At 39.2% G+C, this 27,231-nt stretch overlaps 1 protein-coding gene across 1 annotated transcript; it reads left to right on the top strand.

Moving 5' to 3' along the window:
• The first annotated feature begins 7,999 nt into the window (after positions 1 to 7,999).
• LBR (lamin B receptor) lies at positions 8,000 to 26,709 on the top strand. The gene is made up of 14 exons (XM_066993714.1): positions 8,000 to 8,160; positions 12,296 to 12,476; positions 13,576 to 13,764; positions 14,827 to 14,910; positions 15,273 to 15,450; positions 16,059 to 16,255; positions 17,056 to 17,110; positions 18,962 to 19,156; positions 20,889 to 20,992; positions 21,410 to 21,535; positions 21,639 to 21,807; positions 22,771 to 22,851; positions 22,952 to 23,074; positions 24,202 to 26,709. The coding sequence occupies exons 2-14, from the start codon at positions 12,312 to 12,314 to the stop codon at positions 24,360 to 24,362; spliced, it is 1,827 nt and encodes a 608-aa protein (XP_066849815.1). The 5' UTR covers positions 8,000 to 8,160; positions 12,296 to 12,311; the 3' UTR covers positions 24,363 to 26,709.
• Positions 26,710 to 27,231: the final 522 nt, after the last annotated feature.

Raw genomic sequence — 27,231 nt, 5'->3', positions numbered from 1 at the left:
TTTAGGATGAGGGCTGCAGCTGCCAGCCAACGTGCAGGACTGCAGAGGGAAGGTGGGACTGCAAGTGAGAGTGTTTCAAAAACTGCCCTTTGTGTCCTGAACATTGTAAGGTGTTTCCAGATACGTTGAACAGGAAAACTTCTGCAACCCCACTCTATCCCCCTACCCCAAGCCTTTGTGAAGCTCTCATGACTATACAAAGAAATTTTTTCATGTCAGGGTTCTGGGTGACGCTGCTTTATCCTCCTCCCTTTTTGTCTGCACAGAGAAAGTATGAGCGCTTCAAACTAGAAGATGCTTTAAAATCCCAGCTTTGAACCAAGGCTGGAGGGTGCCGTAATAATCTCTTCACTTCTATTTAGCTTTGCCTAAAAGCTATCTGCAGAAGCAGCCCTGACATTTTTTTGGCCATTGGCAGTTGTTTTGCTATTCTACCTGGGAACTTGGATAGTCCAAGAAATCATTTTGCAGCTGTCTGACGCAGGACACTACAGCTTCACCAAAAAGCTGGTGCAATGCTGGCAAAGGTCATAACTCAGGGAGATGCACTCCAGATAATATTTTTATATAAAGCTAATGAAAGAGGAACAGAAAAGAAAGCGAATTGGTTATTTTTTAGATTGCTGTGTGGTTTTCATACTTGGTTCCCCAACAGCCTTTGCATGGGGAGGGTTTCCTGCCTTTCTTTTCATCATCAAAAGTGTGCGTGTGGAAGATGAGTAACTCCAGATCTTTGTCGTAATAACCCCTGGGCCACACAACAGCAGCTTCACCTTAAAGAAATAGAGTGAGAAAAAGGGAAAAACCCAGTTTGATGCAATGCTAAGGTTTGCGGGTTCCCCAGCACACGGGCTTAGCGCTGCTGCAGCTCAGCGCAGCAAGGGTGTTGCAGTAGGAAGGATCTATCCGGGTTAAGTTAGCCAGAGTAATTTTGAAGGGAAAGCACACTTCAAAAATAAATAGAGTGAGCCGTATTGCCTGTTGGCACAAATGCAAAGCATGTATGGCCAGGAAACACCTTTGTGTTTGTGTATGGGAGGGTGCTTTCAGGTCAGGTTTTCACTGAGGTTCATTTGTAGCCAACAAAACGCTGGCTCCCTCCCACCTGTACTCAAATCATTGAGGTTATCCTTCCCAGCAGCCTGCTGGGAGAGGGCTGTAATTTCATGCAACTCGATGCCATGCACTTGCATCTTGTGTATTTTTATTTATTTTTTATTTGATATTGTATTTTAAAAATATGTATCTTAAAGCAGTGTCCTGTAACCCATGAGATTTCCAGATACACTGTATGCGCAGCAGTCTATTTCTGGCCCTTAAATACTTGTAAAGCTCTCTGGGACTGTGCAGCTCTGTGCAGAGCTGGGAAAAATGTTTGTTAGCTGGCTGAACCACCCTACCAGGACACCGAACCAATGCACTGATGTCTGCAGCAATGCTTTTTTTTTGAGAACAAATTGTAGTTTCCATTTGTGTGTATGTGGTTAAGTAGTGCAGAACAAATAAACACTGTGTGGGAAGTGGGAGTAACAGAATTTATTTATTTATTTAATATCTGAATCGCGTGTTTCAAGATGTTGACTGTTGGATGGCTTGGGAATGCCTGAGATTGCTACCGGAAACATGGAAATTACATTTACATCCATGGTGGGTACAGACGGCTGTTGCATTAACAGCCAGGGATAAAATGGTGGGGAGAAATTAAGAGAAAGAGGAGAAAAGAGAAGACTAAAGTCTGCAAGTGTCTTTGCCTTTTATCTGTTTCAAAGTATTGGCTCACTGAAACTTCTCATACTACTACTGTCTTTCATCACTCCTGTTCCGGGTGCTAGCTGCTCAGTGCTCAGCCGAAACTTGGAGATCAATTTGTTTGTGTGTTCTAAACGGTCCCCAAATAAAGTGTTGGTGGTAGGATAGATATATAGTCTTTACAGGTAGGGAAGGAAGGTAAGAAAGATTTATGAAAATGAGGGTGGTGTAAGGCAAGCCCTGAGGGGTTCTGATTCATTTACTGGAGTTGTTCCTAGTGAAGCTAACTTTCTGCGGATATTTTTATAATTTTAAAAGTTTATAACAATTTTAAAGTGCCAAACACTAAAAAGAAAAAAAGTGAACCAAGTCCAAATGTCAAGTGCAGGGTTTACAGTTTTGGCGGCCACATTTGAATGAATCTTCTTTTTGTTTCTTGCCAGTATTTCTGTTTAAACACTCCATCTTGAAAAAATAGAGTGGAAAACCTAAGTATGAAGATATATTTCAACATGCTAGTAGAAACTGCGGTTGAAGTTCAAAGTTTAAAAGATTTAAATTACTGTCTTTAAAAAATAATAATAAACAGGACCAGTTGAACAGGTTTTATGAAATAAGTTGATTTAATTGAGGGCAGATATGCAGCAATAGCAGCTCGTAAAGCCAAGGTATGTGAGTTCATCTTTTGTGAGGTGCATTGAGCTTACATCTCTGTTTACTGTCAAATTATTTTGCAGCAGCTGCTGGCTTGGCCCAGTCTGCAGCCCCACTGTCCATCCCTGTGCGGATCAACACGAGCAGCTCTTGCAGGCTGTAATGCCATTCGCGAACTTAGTACCAGCAGTGTGTTGAACTCTTCATCCTTTGTTACAAAGCCTGTTAAATATTACTTTCAGCTATTGAACGGAATTGTGCCTACTGTCAGCCACAGGCAGAAAAATCATGAAGTGGTTAAAAACTAAAGCTGGACAGCCAACATTTTTGTGGGGAGAGCCGTGTATGTATGTATATAAAGATTTTGAAGTGACAATTTTTGACTTTTTTTTTCCAGGCACCAGAGGACTGTAATGATTTAGGGATGTAATGTTGTTAATGTGCTATAACTGGGGGTTGAGGCCAAATTTTTCCCTACATCCAGGGCAGTTTGTCGTACAAGAACCAGGAGAAGGTATCTTCTGTCCCTCCTGTCCTGCAGAGATTCCAGATGGCTTGCAGCACATCAGCTGAGGTTGCTCTCTGCTCTGTAATGCCTTATTGAAGACTAAAGGTAATGGACTCAAGAACTAGAAGCCTACTGTGAGTCTGTTTGTGAGTTAAGAGATGCTTGGAACCCAGCAGTGCCTTTTCAAAATATTTTGAAGTAATTAAGTTTTCTTTGTTATTCTAGAATTAAAGCCACTTTCTGTTTAAACATTTACAATGCATATAGCTCTGACATGTCTTAAAAATACTAAGAAATACTGTAGAATGCATTTACTGTAATCTTTTGAAAATTGACTGTTTCAGGAGCTTACTGCTGGAGTAATTTAACAATCATGCTGCAAAAATAGGAAGGTAAGCAGCCCAGCAGAAGATACAGTAGCTTAAACTCTTATTTCAATACTCGTTGCTTAGAGAATCTAAGAATCAACTTCCCTTAGTCAATAATGAGCCTTATTTATAAATTCATATACAATACAAAAAGGAAGTTTGGACTACTGTGGAGATCAAAGTTTCAATGTTTTTTTTTCTACTCCTGTTTAGAGAACTGACGTTGGTTTGCATGTGTGTGTATCCCTCTCCTTATTGCTGAGCACAGCACTTGTTGATAGCCTTGGACATTTTTTTAAAAGCTGTTTCTGAAGATAAACGTTTTGCAAAAATCCCCAGAATGCAAGCGCTCATCTTAATTTACCTAGAGCCATGCTGTCTGTTAGCGTGCAGTTCCTTCATATGGTTTTAAGTTCAAATTTGCTGTAATATAAATTAATATATAATGGGAAGCTTCTTCCATGATTAAGGGTGAAACCCCAGCCTTACTGAGGCCTGTGCAAAAAAAGCCTCTATAGATTCTGTTCAACAAAATTCAGAGGTTAATCACAAAACTCCTGCTCCTTTTTAAAGAACCATTCTATCATTAAAAAGAAATAAATAAAATAAAATTACATGCACTTATCTAAACTATCCCTAAAGTGCCTGATCACATTCACATTCTTCAGTCTTCACAATAGTTTTTTTAAAAAATGGATTGTCCTTAGTTTTTCCCACAGCAGTTTCAGAAACAGAGATGATTATTTTTTGTCAATGAGCAAAATTGAGGCTGTCTTTTCTTTTACGTTATATTTTATGATCCAAAATGCACAGTGAACATGTTCATCACTGTATACTCATCAGCAGCAGCTGTGCGTGTTGGGAAGGCAGCTGCCACCTGGGAGATTTCTTCCTCTAATGCAAATAGTAGAGATCTTTTCACTAGACAGGCTAGGACAGTTTCATCATATATAATACTACAGAAGGAGAGAAAGCACGGTGTATATATATATATATACACACACACACATTCTATAGTCTATATAGAATAGGCACATATATATAGGACATATACATATATAAATGCTTGTGTTTATTGTAAGGTGGGGTTTTTAAGTCTGTGAGCCATATGGGTGTTTTCTTCCACAAAGGCAAAGAGCTAATCAAGAGAGGAAATAGAAGCTAATTACCCCACCCACCTCTGAAGCCTCCGTTAAAGCCATTTATCATCATGCTTCTCAACTTGCTTGGGTTGGCAACTTTATAGAAGGACTGTATTTTGAAACCTTTCTATACTACCTATAAAAATAGTGGTTAAAAACAAAACAAACAAACAAACAAAATACCCCATAAAGTATCAGCAATACTTGTCTTAAGCATAGAGATGACTAGGTATGGTTCGGATGCATGTTCACTGGGCAGCTAGGCTATTTAGATGTGTGACTGAAAAATATCAATTCAGGGGACTCAAACTGTCACCAATTCTGAGTTGTAAGTCTTGGAATATTAACGTCAGTTAAAATTCCCAAGCTTTTAGAAATATCTTTTGATAGATTAAATCATTAAATTAAAGATAATACAATAGCTTAAGACACTAAATTCAGTGCCTCTAGTCTTAGAGTGTGAAGTACCAAAATCTTAAGGGAACAAGGGTGTCTTGCTTTTTCAGGTAGGTGTGATATTGTAGTGCTTAATATTTATTGCTAAAATTAAAAGCTGAAGAATTCTTTTCTCAGTTTTATGTTGTGGGATCAAGATGCTTTGTGTGTTGATTGGCAAATTTCTCTGAGTTCTTTATAGAGACACAGACAACGTAACCGGCAGCAGTGCACGGGTAATATCTCGATGATGATGGTCTGACTGGTTTCACATTTGTCCCATTTAATAGCTGATCTGAGATGGTCCAATCAATATATCTAAAACAATCTTTCAAATGTATACCGTTACAATCCTGCCAGTAAACCTTTTGATAATAAACTGTTCTAAATGGCACCACAGCTCTCTAATCCACGTTCAATAAACAAATCCAAAAGAAAAACATTACTCTGAAAGTATGTTTATTCTCTATATGAGATTACAGCTGAAAACCTTCATATTTAAGTATATTAATTGTAGGCCTCTGTTGCCAACAGAATGAAGCAGACTCATTCCAAGCATTAGTTGCTGTAACTAGATGTCTACTGTAAACAGCTCTTAATGTTATAATTGTAAATTGTGCAGTAGTAAAAAAAGAAAACAAACAAAAAAAAACAACAACAAAAAAAAAACAGAAAGTTATCTGGAACTAAAACCATTTATTATTTGAAGCCAGAAATGAAGCTTTGGTTGCATTCTTTCACATAGTAAATTGTTAAATGTCTTTCAGATAAAAGCTGATTGCTTTCATACAGCTAAAGAACAAATTTATTCTGACAGCACTTATTTAAATCGATGCTTAAACATTGCTCTGTTTTTATCAAACCATTAATCTCACTTTGTCTTTTATTTCATTATATAATGAAAAATGACATGAATGCCTATGAAAATACAACCTTTGTTTGTTTGTTTTAAAAAAGGAGGGATACAAAATAAATATATAGTTCCTGGGAAAATAAGATCACAAATAGGGAGGTAGACAAAGCAGAGATGTTTAATGCCTTCTTCACCTCTGTCTTCAACATTGATGATGGACTCTGGGACCCCTGGAGCCCTGAGCTGCAGGACTGTGACTGTGGTAATGAGAAGTTCCCTACCAACCCTGGACTTGTGTGGGATTGGCTGTTCCAGCTGGATGCATGAGTTGATGGGACCTGGTGGGCTTCATCCCAGGGTACACAGAGAGCTGGCTGATGTCATCGTGAGACCTCTCTCAATTATTTTTCAGTGGTCTTGGAAATCTAGAGAGGTGCCAGTTGACTGGAAGCTGGCAAACGTTCCAATTTCCATGAAGAGCAAGACAGAAGACCCTGGTAATTACAGGCCTGACAGTCTCACTTCAGTGCCTGGTAAAATTATGGAGAAGATTATTCTGGAAGCTACTGAAAAACACCTGAAAGTCAATGGGGTCATCGGTCACAGCCAGCATGGGGTCACTAAGGGGAAGTCCTATTTCATGAACTTAATCTCCTTTTATGACAAGGTCACCCACCTGGTTGACTAAGGGAAGCCAGTTGTGATCTTTTTGGATTTCAGTAAAGCTTTTGATACTGTTTCTTCACAGTAGCCTTCTGGACAAAATGTCCACCATACAGCTAGATAAACACATAATACAATGGGTGAACAACTAGCTGATGGTTTTGGCTCGATAGGTTACATCAGGCTGGTGACCAGTCACTACTGGAGTACTGCAGGGTTCCATTTTAGGGCCAGTTCCCTTTCATGTTTTCACAAATGACTTGGATGTAGGGCTTGAAGTAAGCAAGTTGACTTACTTGAACTTGAACTTGAACTAAACTTACTTGAACTAAGTAAGTTTGTGGACAACACTAAATTGGGAGAAGCTGTTGACACCCTTGAGGGTAGAGAAGCCTTGCAGAGAGATCTTGACAAATTAGAGAGCTAGGCAATCACCAACAATATGAAGTTTAACAAGGGCACATGCTAGATTCTGCACCTGGGACTAGACAACCCTGGCTGTACATACAGACTGGAGGACAGGAGGCTGGGGAGCAGCTCTGTGGAAAGGGATCTGGGGTTCTGGTTGACAGCAAGTTGACTGAGTCAGCAGTGTGCCCTGGCAGCTAAAAGGGCCAACCGTATCCTGGGATGCATCAATCATGGCATGATTTAAAAAAAAAAAAAAAAAAAGTGGACCTTTTTTAAAAAAAGTGCAATTAACTCACAAATAAAAGCGAGCAAATAAGAAATCTCAGTTTAAAACTAGTTTATGGTTACTAAAGGTCCTATTTATGGTTATGGGTGTGTGGCTTTTTAGGTTTTGGTTTGGTTGTTGTTGTTTAATCTGAGAATTTTGTTGTTTTTGTGTAGCGTTGCCAGTCTCCTATATTGCAAAGCAGTGGTCTTGTCCTTTCGGGATCTGCCTGTACCTGGGATTTTTCAGGCTATACTATGGCTTGTCAATCTGCACTAGAATTTAAACAACTTAGAAGATCCATAAACTTGGTACAAACGTGTCTGTATTGTGTTATTAAAGGACTTGATGTTTTCCCGTGAACCAAACACTTCAGAGCAATCATTTTAAAACTCATTGCATGTGACAACTCGTTAACTTTTTCACAGCCTATTTGTGCCCAAAAACACCGCTTTAAATTTCCTGATTTCAAAACACGCCAGCGACTTAAAGTGACCTTTCTAGAAAGACTGCGTCAAAAGGACGGTGTAATCGCACGCTGCTTTTTTGTCGCCGTCCCCTCCCCCCTCCGCACTTTTTTTTTTTTTTTCCTTTTTTATTTTTAAATTTTCTCTCTTCGTTTAAAGGGCGACCCTGCGTTTCACTGCGGCTCGGCCCCGGGCACGCCGGATAGCGAGGGCTCCCGCTCTGGCCGCCTTCTCCCCTTTGTGTTTACGGGGAGGCGGCGGAGCCGCGCGGCGCAGGCGGCCTGAGGCGGGCCCGCTCTGCCCCTCACCCCCCCCCGTCAGCAGCCCGCCGCGAGGGGGCGGCGCTCCCCGCGCGGCAGCGGCGCCGCGCTCACCTCCCTCCCTCCCTCCCCGCCGGGCGCACCGCGCCATCGCGCGGCAGCCAATGGCGAGGGGCCCCCCACGATTCAAACCGCGCGTCCCGGCCAATCGGCGCGCTTGGCGCCGGGGAGGGGGCGTGGCCGGAGGCCGGACCGTTGCGCGGCCCTAACCGTCGTTACCGCGGCTGAGGAGCGCCGCGCTCGGGGCCCGGTCGCGCTGCTCCGCGGAGGCACGTCCCGTCCCGGCACGTCCCGTCCCGCCCGGCCCGCTGCGGGCGGCCGCCAGGTAAGGGCTCGGCGGCGCGGCGCGGCGCGGGGCGGGGCACAGCCCCTCGGCGGCCTTCCCGAGGGCAGCGCTCCGGCCAATCGCCGCCGCCGCCTCTCTGCGCCGGCGTGGGGCCGCGGCCGCGGGGAGGCCTCGCGGGCCCGGCTCCGCCGCCCTGCTCCGCCGCGGGCCCGGGCAGCGCTCCCCGCTACGTCCGTGCCGCCGGAGCGCCTCTCGGCTCCGGGGGCGGCGCGGCGGAAGGTCGCGGCCTCCCCTCCCTCATGGGGGGGGCGCCGAGGGGCGGCCTGGCGCGGCGCGGCCCCTCCCTTCCCCCGCGGCGGAGGCCCAGCGCCAGGCCCGGGCTCGCGGTGCGGGCGGGGCCGCCCAGCGGGGCCTGGGGGCCGGGCCTCCGCTGCCTCCGGCATGTGGGCGCCTTCCTGTCAACAGCGCGCCGCCGGGGCATGCACCCCGCCGCGGTGGTTCGCGGCCGCCCCTGGGCGCTTGGGGTTCAGGCGCTTTCCCTCTCCGCTGTCAGGGTCGGCGGGGAAAAGCACGGCCCTGAGACCGGGTTTCCCTGCCCAGGGCCAGGGCTGGCTTTGTGGGAATTGACTGGTTTTTAGCCGTTCAATCTTTGTCGAGTTCAGCAGCGACTTTCCCTCTTCTGACATACACGATGTTATCCACCAGTGTTGGGGTGTCACAATTAATACATAGAATCACTGGCTACATACGAACTTTCCACAGCTCTTCCAAGAGGGAACCCCTCTATTATTTTCTTTTTTAATTTCTCAAAACACAGCACCTGGTGTGGTGTGATCTTCTAGGGACTACAAGCTCTTACTACATGTCTTTTTCTTCTGGACTGAAATACCTTTCTACATATCTAGTGGGAGGGCCATTAAGAAAGACCAGAAATAGATTCATGGGGCAGTATGTTTCTCTAACTGTTTAGTTCATGGTTCAGTCAGTAGTTATTTTCTTCTTGACCAAATTTAGGTTCCAGACATTTCTGAATTAATTGGCTTGGCAGAGGGATACAAAATCCTTTTGAGCCATTTCCTTAGATCCCGAGTTCCTTAAGGAAGTTCATAATTATTCAAAAGAAAAAACACAAAAAACACTAATTTCATCCTAGGAGTAATTGAGGCTACCCGTGGTCAGGTATCTATACAGTGCAGCATTTGCTGTATTAAATAATTTGTCTTTGGAGGTAACTTCGATATATGTATATATTGAAGCCATTTGAGTTAAATAAAAGGTTTGCATAGGACCACAGTGAACAGTAGGCTGATGCCTTCTGATACAGTGAAAATTATCAGGAATACGTGTTGAGCTTGAAAGAGTGCTAAATTCAAAATTAATTTCTAAAATGTGAGATTTTTTTTGTTGTTTTGTTTTTAAGGCATCCTATCTTTTTTTTTATGCCAGTACTGATTTTTATTATCTGAACAGTTGAAGGCTTGCCAGTAATGATTTTTATTATCTGAAGAGATGAAAGCTGCCTTTAAATGATGTAGGTTTTTGAAGTGGGATATGTGAAATGAGGATTGCAAAACTCCCTCGCAGAGGGTGCACTGGTGCAGGAGGTGGTAATTTTTGGCAGGGTAACAGGTAATACTTTTTTTTTTTTTTAGTGTTTAAGGTTTGGCATCATTATGAAGCTTTAATATTTAAAGAAAAAAATGGAAGAAACAAACTTTCCATTATTAATACTCTTTGTTACTTTCAAATCAGAAAAAAGTCTTTACTTAGATTTACTTATTAATCTGGAATCTTGTATCACTGCTCTCTACCTCAGGCTGAATAACAACATTTTTTTCAGATTCTTCTGCTTCAGCCACATTTCCTAACTTCTCAAAGCCAACTTCAGCTCCATTTGAGTGCAAGGTTGGAGGAGGAAAAGGTCTTACTGCCTTGTAAAAAGAATTAAGTAAGATTTCCTTTTCTTCAGTCTGTCTACTAAAACACTGAGCTTTGAAGTTTGGCAGAGAGTTGTATTTTGTTATCCCTATAAAAATGTATCTAATTTTTTAAGTGATCGATAAAAATTTTTAAGAACCAATTTTAAGTATAAATTTTAAGGCATAGATCAGGTTAGGACGTCTGGTGAAATCCATGCCTGGACTTGGTATACAGGACTAGAACTTCGATTATGTTTGGAAGGGGAGGAGGAAGCTGTAACTGTGAAAAAGACTGGGGGGAGAGCAGTAGTAGACACAAATCTCTTAAAGAGAGATTTGGCTTTGGACACAGAAGCAGATGTGACGTTGAGATCAAATCTTGAGCCCAAAGGTGGTGATGAGGAACTGCAACCACTTCAATGAACAAGGGCAGAAAAGGCAGTAAAACCCCAGGGAATTAAACGGGAGCAGGGAGAGAATGAAAAGAATTTGAAATGCAAGTAGAGAAATTGTTTCATGAAGTGGTAAGAAACAAGGGTATGCAGTTTGAGGGGGTTAAACTCTCTGGAAAGAGACAGGGTTGAATGAATTGAAATTCAGGAAGAGAAAGAAAGTAACAAGAGACTGTGGCAAGAAACTGTTGGTAGAAATCAGATGAGCTGGGAGAGCATGTGCCTACAAACATGGAGTAGACCTCTTAAGTTTGCGGAGGTGCCAATTTTACTAATTGGCAAGTAGCAGTGAAATTAACTGATAAAACTTACTGTCTTAACTTCTTGAAATATCATACAGCAAAGGGATTGTCAGCTATTTCTGTTCTGAAGCAATTCACGGTATTAGCAAGAAATGAGGCAATTTTGCTGAGTCTTTGTTTTCTTCTTTCTGACTTGGAGACCTACACAGGTATAAAATGTACCTACAGCAGCAGTGTCAGGCAGTGCCAAAATTAAAGCTGATTGAACAGCCTTCTTTAGCTCTGTCCCCCAGAGTGTTATGATGGTTTGCCAAAGAACCTGATTTTTTGCTGCAGGTTAGTTAATGTGTAATGAATGAGTATCTAGTTCAATATTTGTTTTCCAGATGTTTTGTGGGGCTTCACATAGCAAACAAGATTTAAAAAATGCTTTGAAACAGAAACTTTTGCTGATTTTTTTTTCCTATTTCAAGTTGCAAAGTTCATTATACACATGGTGATACCATGTAAGCTTGTGTGTATTTTACCCTAGATTTGTAAGATACCTTCACTCTGTATGTTGAGACCTGAGTCAGAATTTCAAGTAATAAGAATATCTGTTAGTATAGTTACTTATTTTTAGATGGCAACAGCTTAATATCAGGAACTTTTCAAAGTATTTCACAGGGCTTTATATTTAAAAGCATGATTTCAAGTTACAGTTTTCTCAGTACCCCAGCATAGGGGACCAAGGGTGGTAGTCAGTTAAGCCATATTCTGCTAAAATCAAGTAAAAACCTTATGGTGCAGACAGGGATGAAATAGGTGGAAAAGAGAAAATATTCAATCCAGGTAGGAGCCAGAATTCTGGTGTTCCCTAGCTTTTGAATGTTTGGCTTAACAAATTGAAGGGCATAAGTAATGTGGCTAATCACAGAATCATAAAATGGTTTGGGTTGGAAGGTCCCTGTAAAGATCCTCTAATTCCAACCCCGCTGCTGTGGGTAGGGGTACTTTCCACTGGACCAGATTGTCCAAAGCCCCAGCGAACCAGCCTTGAAAACTTCCAGGGATAGGGCATCCACAACTTCTCTGGACAACCTGGGCAAGTAATGTGTATGGAATAGACTGGGAACATGTTATTTTCGCATTTAGGGATGAATGCGTATGTAATTCTTTAGAACCACAGAAAAAGAGGGTTAGAGGACATTTAGATGTCATCTCATTTACTTTTTTTTCCCCCCTCTAGATAGAACCAGCTACATATATGTACTGGGTCAAATATATAGCCTGCTTTTGATGGAGATGATACAGAAGAATTATCTAGATGTACTATTAATGCATTTGGAACATTTTTTGTAGCATCTAACTACAGTCTTTGTTCTATTTTAAACCTATTTCTTCTGTCTAGTATTTGGGAAATGCATCACTTTTTTTAATCAGGAAGATTTTGCATATTTAAGGTGAAGAGTTGTTTACTTTAAAGCTTCTCTGTTCCAGCCTAAATGATGAGGAGAGACAGTAGGGGAAAAAATAAGCCTAATGTTTAGACGTTATAACTATTAACTTACTTATTTTCTAGGAATTGCATTTGGAAAATGCCGAACCGGAGGTTTGCCGATGGCGAGGTGGTGATGGGTCGTTGGCCAGGAAGTGTCCTGTATTATGAAGTACAAGTGACTAATTACGATGATGTTACTCATCTTTATACTGTTAAGTACAAAGATGGGACTGAACTTGCTTTGAAAGAAAGTGATATAAAGGTGAGTATGCCTTCATAGAAATAACGGTATTTCTAATGGAAGATTATACTGATTTTTGTGATGTAGGTAAGAATACAACTTACGATTGGATAGTCGTTTTGCAAACTTTTGTTAACTGTCTCCAAGGAATTGGTGCTAAACAATAGTTCTTTATTATGGGACATCTCAAGTTCAGCATACTGTCCATGTTTTTAAAGAAGCATGATTATTTTCTTTACGTTGTAAAAGCAGTGACACTTTTGGGGTGAAAAGATGTCTGGTCCTTCAGGAACTCTATAATAGAGTGATTGTTTATAAAAATTGTTTGGAGGTATCTTAGAAAGCCAATAATTAGAGGCTTGATATTAATTTATGTGAACTATACTTTAACCTTATAGTGGCAGTGTATGTGAGTGACTGGCTTCTTGTTGGACAAAATGTTTCAGGCTTGAGCTAGAAGTTGTTCATTGCTTTGAGACTTTCTAACTTGTTTACTTTGTTTGCAGGTTAGCAAACTCTAACTGAGAAAGTACCTTCCTTTGTCGTAAAGCATTTGTGCCATATGAAAATTGTATTGTGTAAATGTTATATGGGAAAATCAGAATTGCAGACTCCACTGAGAAATTCAAATGTATACTTGTGGGGAAAACTTTATGGAATCAGTTTTCATATCTGATTTAATGATTTTTAGCTGACTTAATTTTTTTTACATTTGATTTGTGTTGCATTATGCAGATCATTGCATCTTGACATGGCAAATGTATTAATAAAGCCAAGTAAATGAAATGGTAGCCTTAATAGAAGTCATATACAAAAGCTTAGGTGGATAGTAGGCTTATGAGTTTGGTGCTCACATTTATAGATTATGTCCTGATTTCTGTAGCTTTGACAGGAATTGTCAGCAGTTGGACTTGGGACAGGATTATTTAGGTATTACCAGCAAAACGAGTGTGCTGTAATTACTCTTTCTTAACACCCTTGTACAGTATCAACTAAAAAACTAAAAAGGCAGTTCTGTAAAACTATATGCCAGAGTCGTCATCACAAAAAATAATGCTTCTAAAGCTATTCTTTGGAATGTCTAAGACAAGATTTTGCTTTCTTCCACTCTTTCTGTTAGTCCCAATCATCGTTCAAGCACAGGAAAAGCCAGTCTTCTTCAAGTTCTCCTTCCAGAAGAAGTACTAGCAGATCTCGATCTAGATCTCCCGGTCGGCCAGCAAAAGGCAGACGTCGTTCTTCTTCTCAAAGCAGAGAACATAAAGATGACAAAAAGAAAATTATTCAGGAAACCAATTTAGCCCTACTGGTATTGTTTTGCTTGCTTGTTTGTTCTTGGTTGCAGTGTCACTTTTTTTCCCCAAAACGTATTTTTATGTTTACTGGGTTTATTACTGTAAGAGTCAGGTGTACTTCATGTTTCCTGAGCAACATAATTAGCTGCAAAAATGTATCATAGAAATGCCTTACTACTTAAAAAATAGGCTTTCTAGCTTGCCAAGTTGTGAAGAAATCATTGAAATGTTCTGTGTGAGTTTGGTGGAACTGTAAACAGTGTTTCTTCTGCCCCGTGTACTCTTAAGATGTCTTCACGTGAATACTTGTCTGAGATGCAGTCCCTAGAACAGGAAATTACCTTTGCTATTTGCTATTGAAAATAGATCTTAATTTTAGTTGGGCTTAAACTAAACCAAACCACTTTAAATTAAACAGACCATGTGTTCATTTTAAGTGGCTTGTAGCCAGCGGTTACACTTCACTTTGGACAAAAAGGTTAAAATATCGTCGTTCTTCTGGCTTTTAATTGAGAAGTAGGATTAATCTGTTGGTTTTTTTTTAATGACTGGAATGACCTGGTCCTTTTCTACAAAGCTTACGTTAAAATAAAACAAAGCAATGAGTTGTCTTCCCACAGTTGTATAGACTAGAGTGTTTTTGGAAGAGAATTTCTCAGAAGGTTGTATAATAGAAAACCAAATTTTCACACTCCTGCATAGCACTGCCATTTACAGGACTCTGAAATTTCCTCTGTTTTAATAATATTACTAAATATGCATGTATTTTGTACTTGGCACTTCCTACTGATGAGTTAAAAATAGAATAGAGTTTCCAAGTTATCTCTTAATTCCACTCTTAATTAAAAGAAAAAAAAAAGCATAGCAACCTTTTCCTTTTTTCTAAATGGCTTTTCTTCCCTTCTTTGTGAGCTGAAACTGTCTGCTTAGGATGTTGAACCTGCTTGTTTTCATGTGGAGAAAACCAGAGCAGTTTCAGTTGAAACAAACTAGATCCTTAGTGTCCTTAATTGTTCATTTTATACTTAATGGAGATAAAATTTTCAGAAAGCTAAAACTATATTTCTTTTAACCAGAAACCAAGTGAGAACAACACCAGAAGGTACAATGGTGAACCTGACAGCACAGAGAGAAATGACACATCCAGCAAAATCTTGGAGGTACAACCGCAGAGAACGTTGTTTTATGTTTTAATGTTTGTCCGTAGAAAGTGAATTTTTCAGTCAAATCAGTTCTTTATTCCTGATGGTTAGCTAATGCACAGAGCAGAATAACTAATGGTTAGACTAGAAGCAAAGAGGGTGGGAATGGATGACCCATACTGGAACTGCTGCTGAATATTTAATTGTGACTTACGTGATCGCAGTGATAGTGGGATTAGCGGATTCTTCATTTAAAATGTATAAGTACTGTGTCGAAGTAGAATACATCGTATATTGTCGTGTTACAATGAATAATGTCCTGAGTAAAATAAGGTAAAATAACTAGATTTTTTTAGTAAATTCTTTTCATTCATTATCAGCAAAAATTGAAACCAGACCTGGAAATAGAGCGTGTGCTTGATCAGTACAGCTTGCGTCCAAGAAAAGAAGAAAAGAAAAAAGAAGAGATATATTCAGAGAAAAAGGTTTTTGAGACCATAAAAACTACTGAGAAAGTATCATCAAAAACAAAAGAGCTGGAGTTTGGTGGAAGATTTGGTATGTGTGCAAATTTTAGTAATAGTTGAACTTTCAATTTTTTAGTTATTGACCATACTGTCCTATGAAGGACTGTTTTTCCTGTTTCTGGGCCCTAGTTGCAGACTCCAGAATCATATGACAGTGCTTCAGTGACAGTCTAGGGTGATGTTGGTAAAAGTCAAAGAAATGCTGTAACATATGGTTCTCTTGTGAAATGTCGTGGAGATCTTAATCCTGCCCCTGCACAGTGAGATTTGAATATTTTATAAATCTTATCTGGAAGTAACTAGCAAAGTTTTTTACATTTTTAAAGCTAAGTGTTTCAAACCTGATAGTTTGATTCTTGATTCTTTATACTTTTTTTGTTGTTGTTTTGACAGTTTTAAAGGGATGTAATGAATGCAATCCTTTGGTTTGGTTATATGACCCCCTGTGGGAGTGAGAGGAATGTCTCTGTATCCTATTATGTGATTGAGGGATTGCTGCTGTCTTGTTGCAGGGATAGATAATGATTTCTTCTTTGCTACTGATGTTAGTATCAAGCTTTATTAGTGGGATTGAAAGTAGGTTTTTTTTTTTAATTTTCCCATGCTTATCTTCTAATATTGCGTGATGTCTGTTTACAGGGACCTTCATGCTGATATTTTTCCTACCTGCTACTGTATTCTACTTGCTGTTGATGTGTGAACAAGATGACCCCAGCCTTATGAACTTCCCTCCTCCTATGCCAGCACTTGAAAGTCTCTGGGAAGCTAGGGTGTTTGGTGTCTTTCTTCTGTGGTTTTTCCTTCAAGCTCTGTTCTACTTACTGCCAATTGGAAAGGTAAGCTATTCAGTAGCAACTGCGCCTTTATGGATAGTTGGTTTGTGAGTTAGGCTGAAAGATGAGGCATGTTCATAATGCAGTGATTTCTGAAAGCAAATTAATTTCTTTTTCGTATTAAGCTGACAGATAGCTACTGCTGATTTCTGTAAGCTTAAAAGATCACAGTTTGTTAAGAATTTAATGGCTGTGCATTTCATAGTTCTGTAGTGGAAGAGGCAGAAAGCATTACATAGCAATTCAAAGCATGGATAAAATTTTCGTAGCAGAATTCTAGAAGAATTCCAGGTATCTGACTTTTAAACCTGAAGACTGTTTGATACCCAGTTTCAGTTACTGATATCCAGTAGAAAAGAACTTCCCAGAAATTAAGATTACTTTCTAAAGCATGGAAGATCATATTAATTATTCTAGCCATATTAATCAGGCAAATGGTCTATTACAGTCTTCTTGTGACTTGAGGAATATTGCCAGGTTCTGAAAGAATACTAGAATAAACAGATCAGTCTGTCAAATTGTTCTGTTGGTACACTTGTTTAAAATGAGTGGAGCTGCTGTTCTGTTTTCTTGATGCTAGGAATAAGATTTTATTTTTTTTTTTTTTAAATTTGAAACCGTTACCCTTTTTCTTTTGATATCCAAAGTGTGCTTTTAAAAACAGTGCATGGTCTTCAGATTTGAATACGTCCAGCTAGTTAATTTGATTTGTGGTGGTGATGATGGAGATGTCCATGATTGTCCTTCCCTTTCCAGTGTTCTCAAAGTATTTTGTTGAAACATTAGTATTTTGTGCTTCCTAGGTTGTGGAAGGCCTACCTCTTTCAAATGGAACAAAACTGCAGTACAGGATAAATGGTAAGATGTGGTAATTGCTCATTCTGAAATTTGAACCCCCTACCTGATTTGTAGTGCTCAGTACTGCAAATTAAAGATAACAAATGAAGAAAGATGCACTCCATAGTTAAACTAGATATCTGTTGTAAATGTATCATGAAACGTGATGAGGCTTTTCTTGGAGCAGGAGGGTTAATAATGAAGGAATTAACTGCCACAAGAGCAAGGCATTAGATGATACAGGGCATCTGGTTTACCATCCAGTTGTGGTTGGTGACACTTGTCGTATTCATCACGTAAATGCTAAACAGGCAGTTGCCTATCGGATTTTTAGTAATGCTCGTGTAACAAGGACTGTTACTCCAAAGGAGATGTTCAGGAGTGACCTGAAGAGATGTTATCCCATGTGTCTTAGATCATCTTTTTGGATGTCTCTGATTTACAGACTAGTAAAAAGTATGTTGTAGTTGATTTAGGATGTTCTTCTTGCCTGTCAAAGAACAGTTCTGAGTCTTTATTCAGCTATGATTTCACTTCCTATTTTTCAGGCAAGTTTCTCGCCTAAGTTTAGAGTATGGTTTAACACCCTTGAGCAGTCCTGCTTTTCCTGGCTTAAAGAGAAAAGTGTAGTTTGATGCCTCACCAGGTGTTCCAGACCACCTATTTGATCGACAGTCAGTTCAAAGACACTGCCTGTTGGTAAAGGAATTAAAACATTACATTAATAAGTTCGGTGGTGTTTTGTCATAATCTTGTAAGATGCACCATTTTTAAGTCTCGTTTTAAGATGGAACAGGGCTACAAACCACAGAAGCAGGAATAAATTACAACCTGAAGAAGTGGGTTATTTAGGCTGCCTCAAAACTTTAGTGTGTTTTTTTTGACTTCTGTTTATAGTAGGGATATAGTCCTGCCTTTTTTTTTTTTTTCTCCACTTCATAGTATAGAAGCTACTTGATTTGGATGGTTCCAAAAATCTTCTTGCTACTTCAAACACTAATTCTCAAAGCAACTTTGAAAGCCTCCTTGAGGAAAGGAAGATGACTAGGGACAGGACAAGACACAGTGGTCACAAACTGAAACATGGGGTGTTTCATTTGAACATCAGGAAGTACTTCTTTACTGCGAGGGTGACTGAGCACTGACACAGGTTTTCCAGAGAGGTGGTAGAATCTATGCTTGGGCATAATCAGAAGTTATCTGAATATCATCCTGGGCAACCTGCTCTGTATGGCCCTGCTCGAGCAGCAGGTGGGTTGGACAAGTTGTCCTTGGAGGGCCCTTCCAACCGCAGCCATTCTATTATTCTGTAAGAGTGTCCTTAGGCAGTACTTATGGGATTGCTTTGTACAGCCGTTTCCTTACATTTGGACATTATTCTACTACTGCCCATGATTTTGTATTCTCAAAGTACAAATTGTGTTCAGTTTTTGACTTGACAGTTACTTTAATACTTTAATTACTGTATCAAGGCATGTATGAAGATAAATACTTGAAGAAAAAGTGGTTTTTTTGAGCTGTCCCAAAGATAAGATTTTTGTGACCTGCTGTCATTACCCAGTAGTAGAGGCACTGTCCATTGTTACACTAGAATTTGAAGTTGTATCCTATGTTGTAAAAATTAAGGAGTGCTCAAAGTGTTCCTGCCTTTTTGATAAAGAGCCCAGGGAATTTCAGGACACAGAATATCTACACTGCTGTGCCCCAGAAGGAGCATGGGCTATGTAACACATTATTGGAATATAGGTAAACACTTAAATCTTGGAAGTAAATATGCAGACAGGCTGGACTGGGTAGATTCTACTAAGAATGACTTAACTTTTTTGTTTTTTTTTAATCTTCACTAAAATGGTTTTCTTCTACATCCTTTAGGGTTTTATGCTTTTGTTTTGACTGCTGCAATTATTGGAATATTATTATATTTTCAATTCGAACTTCATTATTTGTACGAACACTTCCTGCAGTTTGCAGTGTCAGCTGCAGTTTTTTCTATGGGATTGAGCATTTATCTGTATATCCGGTCCCTGAAAGCACCTGAGGAAGACCTAGCACCAGGTGGAAATTCTGGTGAGTTAATATTTTGGATAATTGCCTTACAGTTATTTGCTACAGTTTCATATTTATGAATTAAAGGTTAGATTTAAGGCAGGTAGTACTGACTCTTGCTTTCTCCAAATGCAGTGTTAATGTTGCAAGTTGGCATTTTTGTTCACACACAGATACTGTAAAACACTTAAAATTTTTTGTTGGATTATCTTGCGCAGGTTATTGGTGTGGGTAAACCCCAGCAAGCAGCTAACTACCACGCATTCACTTGCTCACTCTCCCCATTTGGGTGGGGGAGAGAATCAGAAGGGCAACCTCTGGCAAGTCCCCCATACTTCCCCCCCACACACCTTTTTCCTTTTTTTTTTTCTTTTTTCTGAGCATAATGATCCATTATATGGAATATTGCTTTGGTCAATTTGGGTCACCTGTCCCCAGCTTTGTTCCCTCCCAGCCTCTTCTCTGCACCCAACCTGTGTGCTGGGAGGGGCAGAGTGGAAAAAATAAAGAAAACCTAGATGCTATATTAGCATAATTCAACAATAGCTAAAATGTGTTATCAACATTGTTTTGGTCACAAATCCAAAACTTGGCACCGTGGAAGTTACTTTAAAGACAGTTAATTATATCCCAGCCAAAACTGGTACACTGTATCGGCCCAGACTGGTACACTTACTCAAATGTCTTGGCTGGTCTAGTCCTGTACTTATGAGAGAAGAGTTTTGGTTTTGTTTTTTAATTTTTCTGTATTTGTCAAGAGGCTTATCTAGTTATCTTCATAGTACCCCAGTTGGTGGGACTTTTCCAGAAACAACTGGGATGGAAGGAAAAACTGAAAAGACATTTCAGTTAAGACGTTAAGACATTCTGGCAGTGGGAAGTCAGGTACAGAACTAGAAATAACAGTGCATTTCAAAGATAACTGTTGTTTTGCTGCACACTTGTAACTACTTAGTTAAACTGAGTTTTTAAATGACAGTTTTGAGTCAGTCATCAAGCTGCCTATCTGGAATTGCCAATTATATGTATATGTCTTTGTAGGACAATGGATAGTCTGAAGAAGTCAATTAGCGTTAAACAAACTGCTTATAAAAATAGTGGTAGTGTGACATAGGGAGTTTACAGACAGAACATTTAATGTGTTAAAATGAAATATTCATACATCTTCGGTTGTTTTGTCACTGCAACATAGATGCATATGAAAGGAAATACTGCAATGATGATATTTTTTTTTCTTTTTAAAAATGCAGTTCTAATCTGTAAGTGGCACAGTAGAAACCTGTAGCTGTTCTGCACGGTGGTTGTTACTAGTTAACTCAGTGCAGGGTGTCTAGAAGTTAAGGTAATATTTTCCTTGTCCATCTCTTGATACACATGTTGTTGTCATGGCTAAAGAAATTCTTGTTCGCAGAGAAGAGTAAAGAAGTAGGAGGAAAAGTAGAATAACTTAGCATTAAGATCATCATGGATGATTTTCAGGATAAGGCTGAAAAAAAGGAATAAAGTCAAAGAGAGATAAGACTACAGTAACTTCTGAAGTGTTTAGCCCTTCTAATAAATAAGATACCTGGGCCTCTTAAAATACAAACCATTGCTTCATACTTTGCATATACTCTCAAATATTTTTTGCCAAAATATTGCTTTTTTATTTATAATGACAGTCCTTTAGTATAGAGTAGCAAGTGCCTTATAGGAAACATAGTGATGGATAAAAGGACTGATATTTCTAACAAGGAGTGTGTCTCATCTGCAGGGTATTTTGTTTATGACTTCTTTACTGGACATGAATTGAACCCTCGTATTGGCAGTTTTGACCTCAAATACTTCTGTGAGTTGCGTCCAGGATTAATTGGCTGGGTGAGTCAGTAATCAGAGCTACTTTATGACTTTTTTTCATGATAGGTGCTAAGAATACAATATTTACTTAAAAATACTTAAATACTTAAACTTAAAAATACTTAAAAATACAGGAAAAATACTTGTATGGTTTTATGTTGGTAAATCTGTAATGACCATTTTTATTTACTTTAGGACAACTCCTATGCTTCTTTGCTTTGTGAAAAATGAAAACTTCTTTTTAAAGTACTCATATGCTGAGGCTACCGCTTCACAAAAGTGGTTAGTTACAAATTGTTGTCTCTGAACAGATTTTTTTATTTTTTTATGCTTAAGTATCAGTCAAAACCATCTATATTAAAATGTACTATGGTATAATAGAAAAAAAACACTTGATTTTACAAGGAAAACTTGTAATAAAATATATTTTTTAACTAGGTTGTTATAAACTTGGTGATGCTCTTGGCTGAGATGAAGATACATAATCAGAGTATGCCATCTTTGTCAATGATACTTGTGAACAGCTTTCAGCTTCTTTATGTGGTAGATGCTCTTTGGAATGAGGTAAATAAATCTTCAACCCTGTATTAAACTGATACTGTTTCTATTTACAGTGTTTATATAACGAGGCTTTGTGAATTCTAAATTCCATCCTCCATGTTTCTAGGAAGCTGTTTTGACTACAATGGATATTACCCATGATGGATTTGGATTCATGCTAGCATTTGGAGATTTGGTATGGGTTCCATTTGTCTACAGTCTGCAGGCCTTCTATTTAGTTGGACATCCTACTGCAATTTCTTGGCCTGTTGCTGCTGCAATTATTATTCTGAATGGTAAGTTATAGTAGATGTTATTGTTACTGATAGTGACGATGTAGTACTGACTCTGTTAATTTGAGTTGTAAGGTGGGGGAGCTTCAGCTAGGATGCAGTAATCATATTTTCTCCATTAAGCACAGTTGGAGGACACATGTTTGGCTACTATTTAAAACAAAGAATGTGATGTGATACTAAACGAAGGATAAAGGAGAATCTGGACACCTCTTTTGTTCTGTCAAGAAACATTTTCAGATGGATGCAACCTAGACAGAGTTACAACTTAAAATGCATAGAATATAGTGTTGTAGTTGCCTTTTAAAATCAAATCTGGAAAAGTACTGCTTCCTATTGTGAGTGATTCTTCTAAAACAAAACAAAAAAAAAAACCACAACCCTGTTGGCCACAGTTTATTGAAGCTAGGGGAAAAGAGGTTCTGTTGTTTGTTTTGATAATTTGTATCTCCTTCCCTGATGCCCATAGGAACAGGTGTTACTTCCACTCGTCTCAGTGGAAATAATCTTCCAGCTGAGAACTTGAGAACTTTGAGAAAGGATCTCATGTCTTTAGGGGACCTTAGATTTGCACCAATGTGGCCATCTAGTTTGTTGTTTACCTTTTATTGAAGTAGTGAACTTGAAAGAAAAAGTTAATTGTGAGCTTGACAAAATTGAAACAGAAAGACAATGAAGGTATACATTTAATGTGTGTGATCCTCTTCAGATACAAATGTAAGCTAGATGCGAAAGTACAGTTCCTACAAAATCTTAAAAGTTGATCATTAACTTGTGAAAGCATACGGAACACAGTTTACCAGTAGCATTTCTGGCTTGTTAGAGCTCTGAGAACTGGAGAATGTCTTTTCCTCAGAGACGTAACTGATTTCAATGTAATAAGAGTGACAGAAGGCATGTGAATGTTTTTAAAGGTCAGGAAACAGAAAACACAGAACATGCAAAATAAATAATATTTATTTTCAGGTATTGGGTATTACATATTCCGTAGTGCAAATTCTCAGAAAAATAGTTTCCGAAGGAATCCAGCAGATCCCAAATTGGCCTGTAAGTGCATTTTTTTTTTTATTTCTTCAATTGCTTTACTCTTTGGAATATTGATGTGCACATTTCAGTTGTTGTATTGACTACAATACTTTCTTCACAGATCTGAAATTTATACCCACTGCAACTGGAAAAGGGCTTCTTGTTACAGGTTGGTGGGGTTTTGTCCGTCACCCTAATTATCTTGGTGACATCATCATGGCATTAGCATGGTCCCTACCCTGTGGTAAGTTCCTAAAATGAAAGTGGATTTTAACTAAAATGCTTCTGTGTTTTGGCATCTGACTGGTTTTGAAATGCAAAGTGATAATTATTAGAGACGATGAAAGCTGGAATTAAATGAATGGCAAATTTCTGTGTTGCAAGGTTGATGTGACACCTGTTTTCTCTTGAATCTTCTCTTCTATATCTTAATATAGATTTGACTCTTAGTTCTGACACTTTGTCATTCAATAATGATGGGGCTTGTTTGCTAACAAATTCTTACTCCTTCATTTTAAGGCTACTAGCTGTGCTATCGTGTTTCCATAGAGGGTTTCTAAAAAGTTGCAAAGTTCATTCAAGTTAGAAAAATGGCTTTAGCCTCCTCGCTTGCCTGAAGGAGCTTCCCTTCAATAAAAACACAAAAAAGAGCGTGGCAGATATTCTGAGGCAGGACCTACTCTACCTCATGGCAGAGTCGAACTTTTGCAGGCTGTGGGACATAAGGAGTTACAAAAGAGTGGGTCTTTGACCAAGTGGTTAAGGCCTTGACCAGGAGCATCAGCAAGGACAGGCTGCTGGAGTTGAAGTGTACCTCCAGGGATTTTGGACTTTATTTGAAATTAGGCAATACTGATTAGCATATACACTTGCAGACTGTATCTTGGAAGAGGATTTCTACATGAAAATGATGGACTTGAGTCCTCTGTCAGTAACTGCATGGGGGGAGTGGGAGGGAAATTGAGTAGTGTGCTCTGAGCAAAGGTAGAGTTTACTATTTACCCCCAAAACAGAGAAATCCCTGGGGGCTCGTATGTGGCAGCCCAGCGCTGCAGAAGCTTAACTATTTGTGTGTTTGATAGCTAAAGAACTTAAATATTGGACAGCTTTACAGACATTGAGAGTGAAGTTGGTTGATTTTGAGACTCTGAATTTTAAGGATTATTATTTTGGGGGGTGGGGGGAGGGGAAGGGGAGTGTTCCCATTTACGTGTAAATTTCACAATATTTGTACTATCCTGCTGAATATTTGATAATCTATGAGTAAAAGATGCTTCAGTTCGTAATGGGTTTGTGTCACCATGTTAACAACTAAAATTTTTGGTATTTTTAATGTGTTAAAAATGATGTTTCTCACATTTTTGTCTGCAGGCTTTAATCACATTTTGCCATATTTCTATGTGATTTATTTCATCTGCTTGCTTGTTCATCGGGAAGCTCGTGATGAACATCATTGTAAGAAAAAGTATGGCTTGGCATGGGAAAGGTATTGTCAGCGTGTACCATACCGCATATTTCCTTACATTTACTAGAGCACTCCAGATACCTGTTTTGCAAATTACTTCTAAAGTTTCTTTGCAAATAAAAATATACCTCTTACCTTTGCACTTGGTCAATTTATTTAGGCTTTAAAAAAACAAAAGTGACCAAACAATGGAGTGCATCAACAAGTATTTGCAAGTAATCTTAAATACATGAGTTATGTGAACTGACTGTCTATGACCTCAATTTAAAAGAAAAAAATTGTGAATTTTAAAAAGTCTTGGAGCCCTAATTTTTCAAGTTAAATTTTATTTAGAATCCTGAGTTTACACTTTTTTTATTACATTAATTAAGCACTGTGATGTAAAGTATATTATTTTCTTAATACAATAAATACGGAAGTTCCACCCAGTTAATTTTTTGGTGTTACTTGTACCATCTAACTTCAGATGTCTGACTTACTTGCCTGAACTGGAGGAGCAGGCAGTGCTATTTTTGGTCAGTGGAGCTACAGGTGGAAGATTCAGCCCCTGCAAGGGCCCACACCACTTGTGGTATTGCCTGTGGCCCCTGGCCTGGGGTTGGCACACTGCAGCTGGGTGGTTCCTCCCCCTTCTAGCTTTTCTTTTAGTGGGATTTTTGGTCAGGAAGGTTCAGATGCCCCCTTCTGACCAGTAGAAGGGATGAGTGGACAGAATGAGGAGGAGAGCACAAATACTCCTCACCATTCTTAAGGCAACTTCAGCAGGGGCCGAGAGGGACTCTGAGCTGCCCCTGGCCCCCTCTAGAGGGACGCCACACTGCTGGCTCAGATTCCTGAAGGTAGATGATACAAGCGCTCACTTCAGCTGCAGATGGAGCTGAAGAAGTGAGTAGTGAATCCTAATCCTGCATCTAGAAACAAACACAGGGGTAGCAAAAGTTGCAATGATGCATATTTGACTGAAAAGAGTAAAATGACCACAGTTGGCTTATTCCGATCTTTGTAAAATATGTCTTAATGTACCATAGCATTTACTGAGTGTGTATAATAAAGCTTCCACGTTTTTGCTGTACAGTGTTTGGATTTGAAAATGTGATAACCTTTTTAGGAGCAGGAGACATTTTTTTTAACTAAATCCGTTTCTAGCAATTAAAAAAAGTTGATTTAATAAAGATTTTTGTAAATTAATGTATTAATTCTCAAAACAATTGAAGTGTTCATTTAAATATTTGTGTTGACAGATATGCTATGAAAATGTAGGAAGTGCTCCTCATTCCAAAGTTGTTTTTTTTTGAATTTGGCATTGCTACCTCATATGTAGGTTTTGCCTTTTGTACTGTTGCAGATAGAGAAAATAGCTATTTTTTGCTACTGCTATTTAAAACATTTTTTACATGAGCCTGTGGTTTAACTTGACCACTTTCTAATATATTTTTGTATATATTTGACTTTTTAACTGATGTATGTGTTCTAGTCATTAGCTGTGTTCTTTGTCTAACTGGCTGTAAATCAGATGCCATTTCAGTATTTACTTAAGTAGAATAATTTTATATTTTACTGAAATAATCTTGTATTAATTAACTAGAACTACTATTCTGTCTTCACAACTGCTAACTTTTCACATACTTCATAAGCAAGGTTTATAGCACAAATTCTCTCTAAAAGCTTATTAGAATCTTAAATGTGTAGCAGAGAAGGAATTGCAGGTACATCTGCAGTTGCTTGTGGGAAGGTTACTAACAAATCAGAATGTTGCTATTTTTAATTATGGTCAGTTCTTTTGAAATGTTGATGTAATTGAAATTTAGCATGTGGAGTTTCTTTGTTTTTTAATTGAAAACCCTCTTTTTGTACACAGACATTTTTAATGGTAATTGTACATTTAAAGTGTATATAATGTAGCTTGCTGAGCTTGATTTTTTTTGAGTGTCTTCAGAAAATCTGTATTTTGATGTTGTAAGGAAAATGTTTTAGGATAAGTACTTTGCTTGCTGGAAAAAGAGCAGTGCCTGTAACAACACTGAAGAGCATTCATTCCTGTGAAGTAGCAGATGAAACTGGGATTTTTTTTATGATTGCTCAGTGGGTTAATGGGAAATGTAGCAATCATTTAACTGCACGAGCTTGCAGCTGGTGTTTTAAAAATACACTGAAGCTGGGGACAGTTTAACTCAGCCTGTGAACTCTGAGATGCTACTGCCATCCCAATTTTATCTGTTGCCATACAAGATTATTAAAATGTAATTCAGACTCCTTTTCTTTCAGAAACAGATCTTGATTGATGATAACTTCAGTTTTTTCATTTACATGCTGAGTTTTATGTGAACTTGATTTTGAAGTAATTGTTTTTAATACAAACAAGCCTATAAGCTAAAATAAAGCTCTTGCTTAAAATTTTGTAGTACATTTTTTTTGCTAGTTTATGGTGGTGTCTGATTTAAAAACTCACAATGGCAAACCCCTCTAGGCCCTTCACCGTCGTCACCCTCCTCTGGACACTCTCCAACAGTTTCATGTCCTTTTTGTACTGTGGTGCCCAGAACTGCACACAGTACTCGAGGTGAGGCCGCACCAGCGCAGAGTAGAGTGGGACAATCACTTCCCTCGACCGACTAGCGATGCCGTGCTTGATGCACCCCAGGATACGGTTGGCCCTCCTGGCTGCCAGGGCACACTGCTGGCTCATGTTCAACTTGCTGTCAACCACAACCCCCAGATCCCTCTCTGCGGGGCTGCTCTCCAGCGTCTCATTGCCCAGTCTGTACGTATAGCCAGGGTTGCTCCGTCCCAGGTGCAGGACCTGGACTTGCTCTTGTTAAATTTCATGTGGTTGGTGATTGCCCAGCTCTCCAGTCTGTCCAGAGAGATCTGGTCCTGCAGTAACTTCAGTTATTCCTAAGTTAGGTAAAAGTGATTACTGGAAGAGATGATGGCTT

This window comes from Anser cygnoides, chromosome 3, assembly GCF_040182565.1.
Source record: "Anser cygnoides isolate HZ-2024a breed goose chromosome 3, Taihu_goose_T2T_genome, whole genome shotgun sequence".
NCBI classification, from domain to species: Eukaryota; Metazoa; Chordata; class Aves; order Anseriformes; family Anatidae; genus Anser; species Anser cygnoides.
The sequence above is the reverse complement of the archived record's forward strand: the minus strand, read 5'-3'. Positions and strand labels throughout refer to the sequence as shown.

What these genes read in the sequence shown, in the direction of transcription:
- LBR (XM_066993714.1), top strand. Translation starts at nt 12,312, where the DNA reads ATGCCGAACCGGAGGTTTGCCGATGGCGAGGTGGTGATGGGTCGTTGG. An exon ending in GGAGTTTGGTGGAAGATTTG is followed by an intron (nt 15,451 to 16,058) that starts GTATGTGTGCAA and finishes GTCTGTTTACAG; the next exon opens with GGACCTTCATGCTGATATTT. An exon ending in ACTGCAGTACAGGATAAATG is followed by an intron (nt 17,111 to 18,961) that starts GTAAGATGTGGT and finishes TACATCCTTTAG; the next exon opens with GGTTTTATGCTTTTGTTTTG.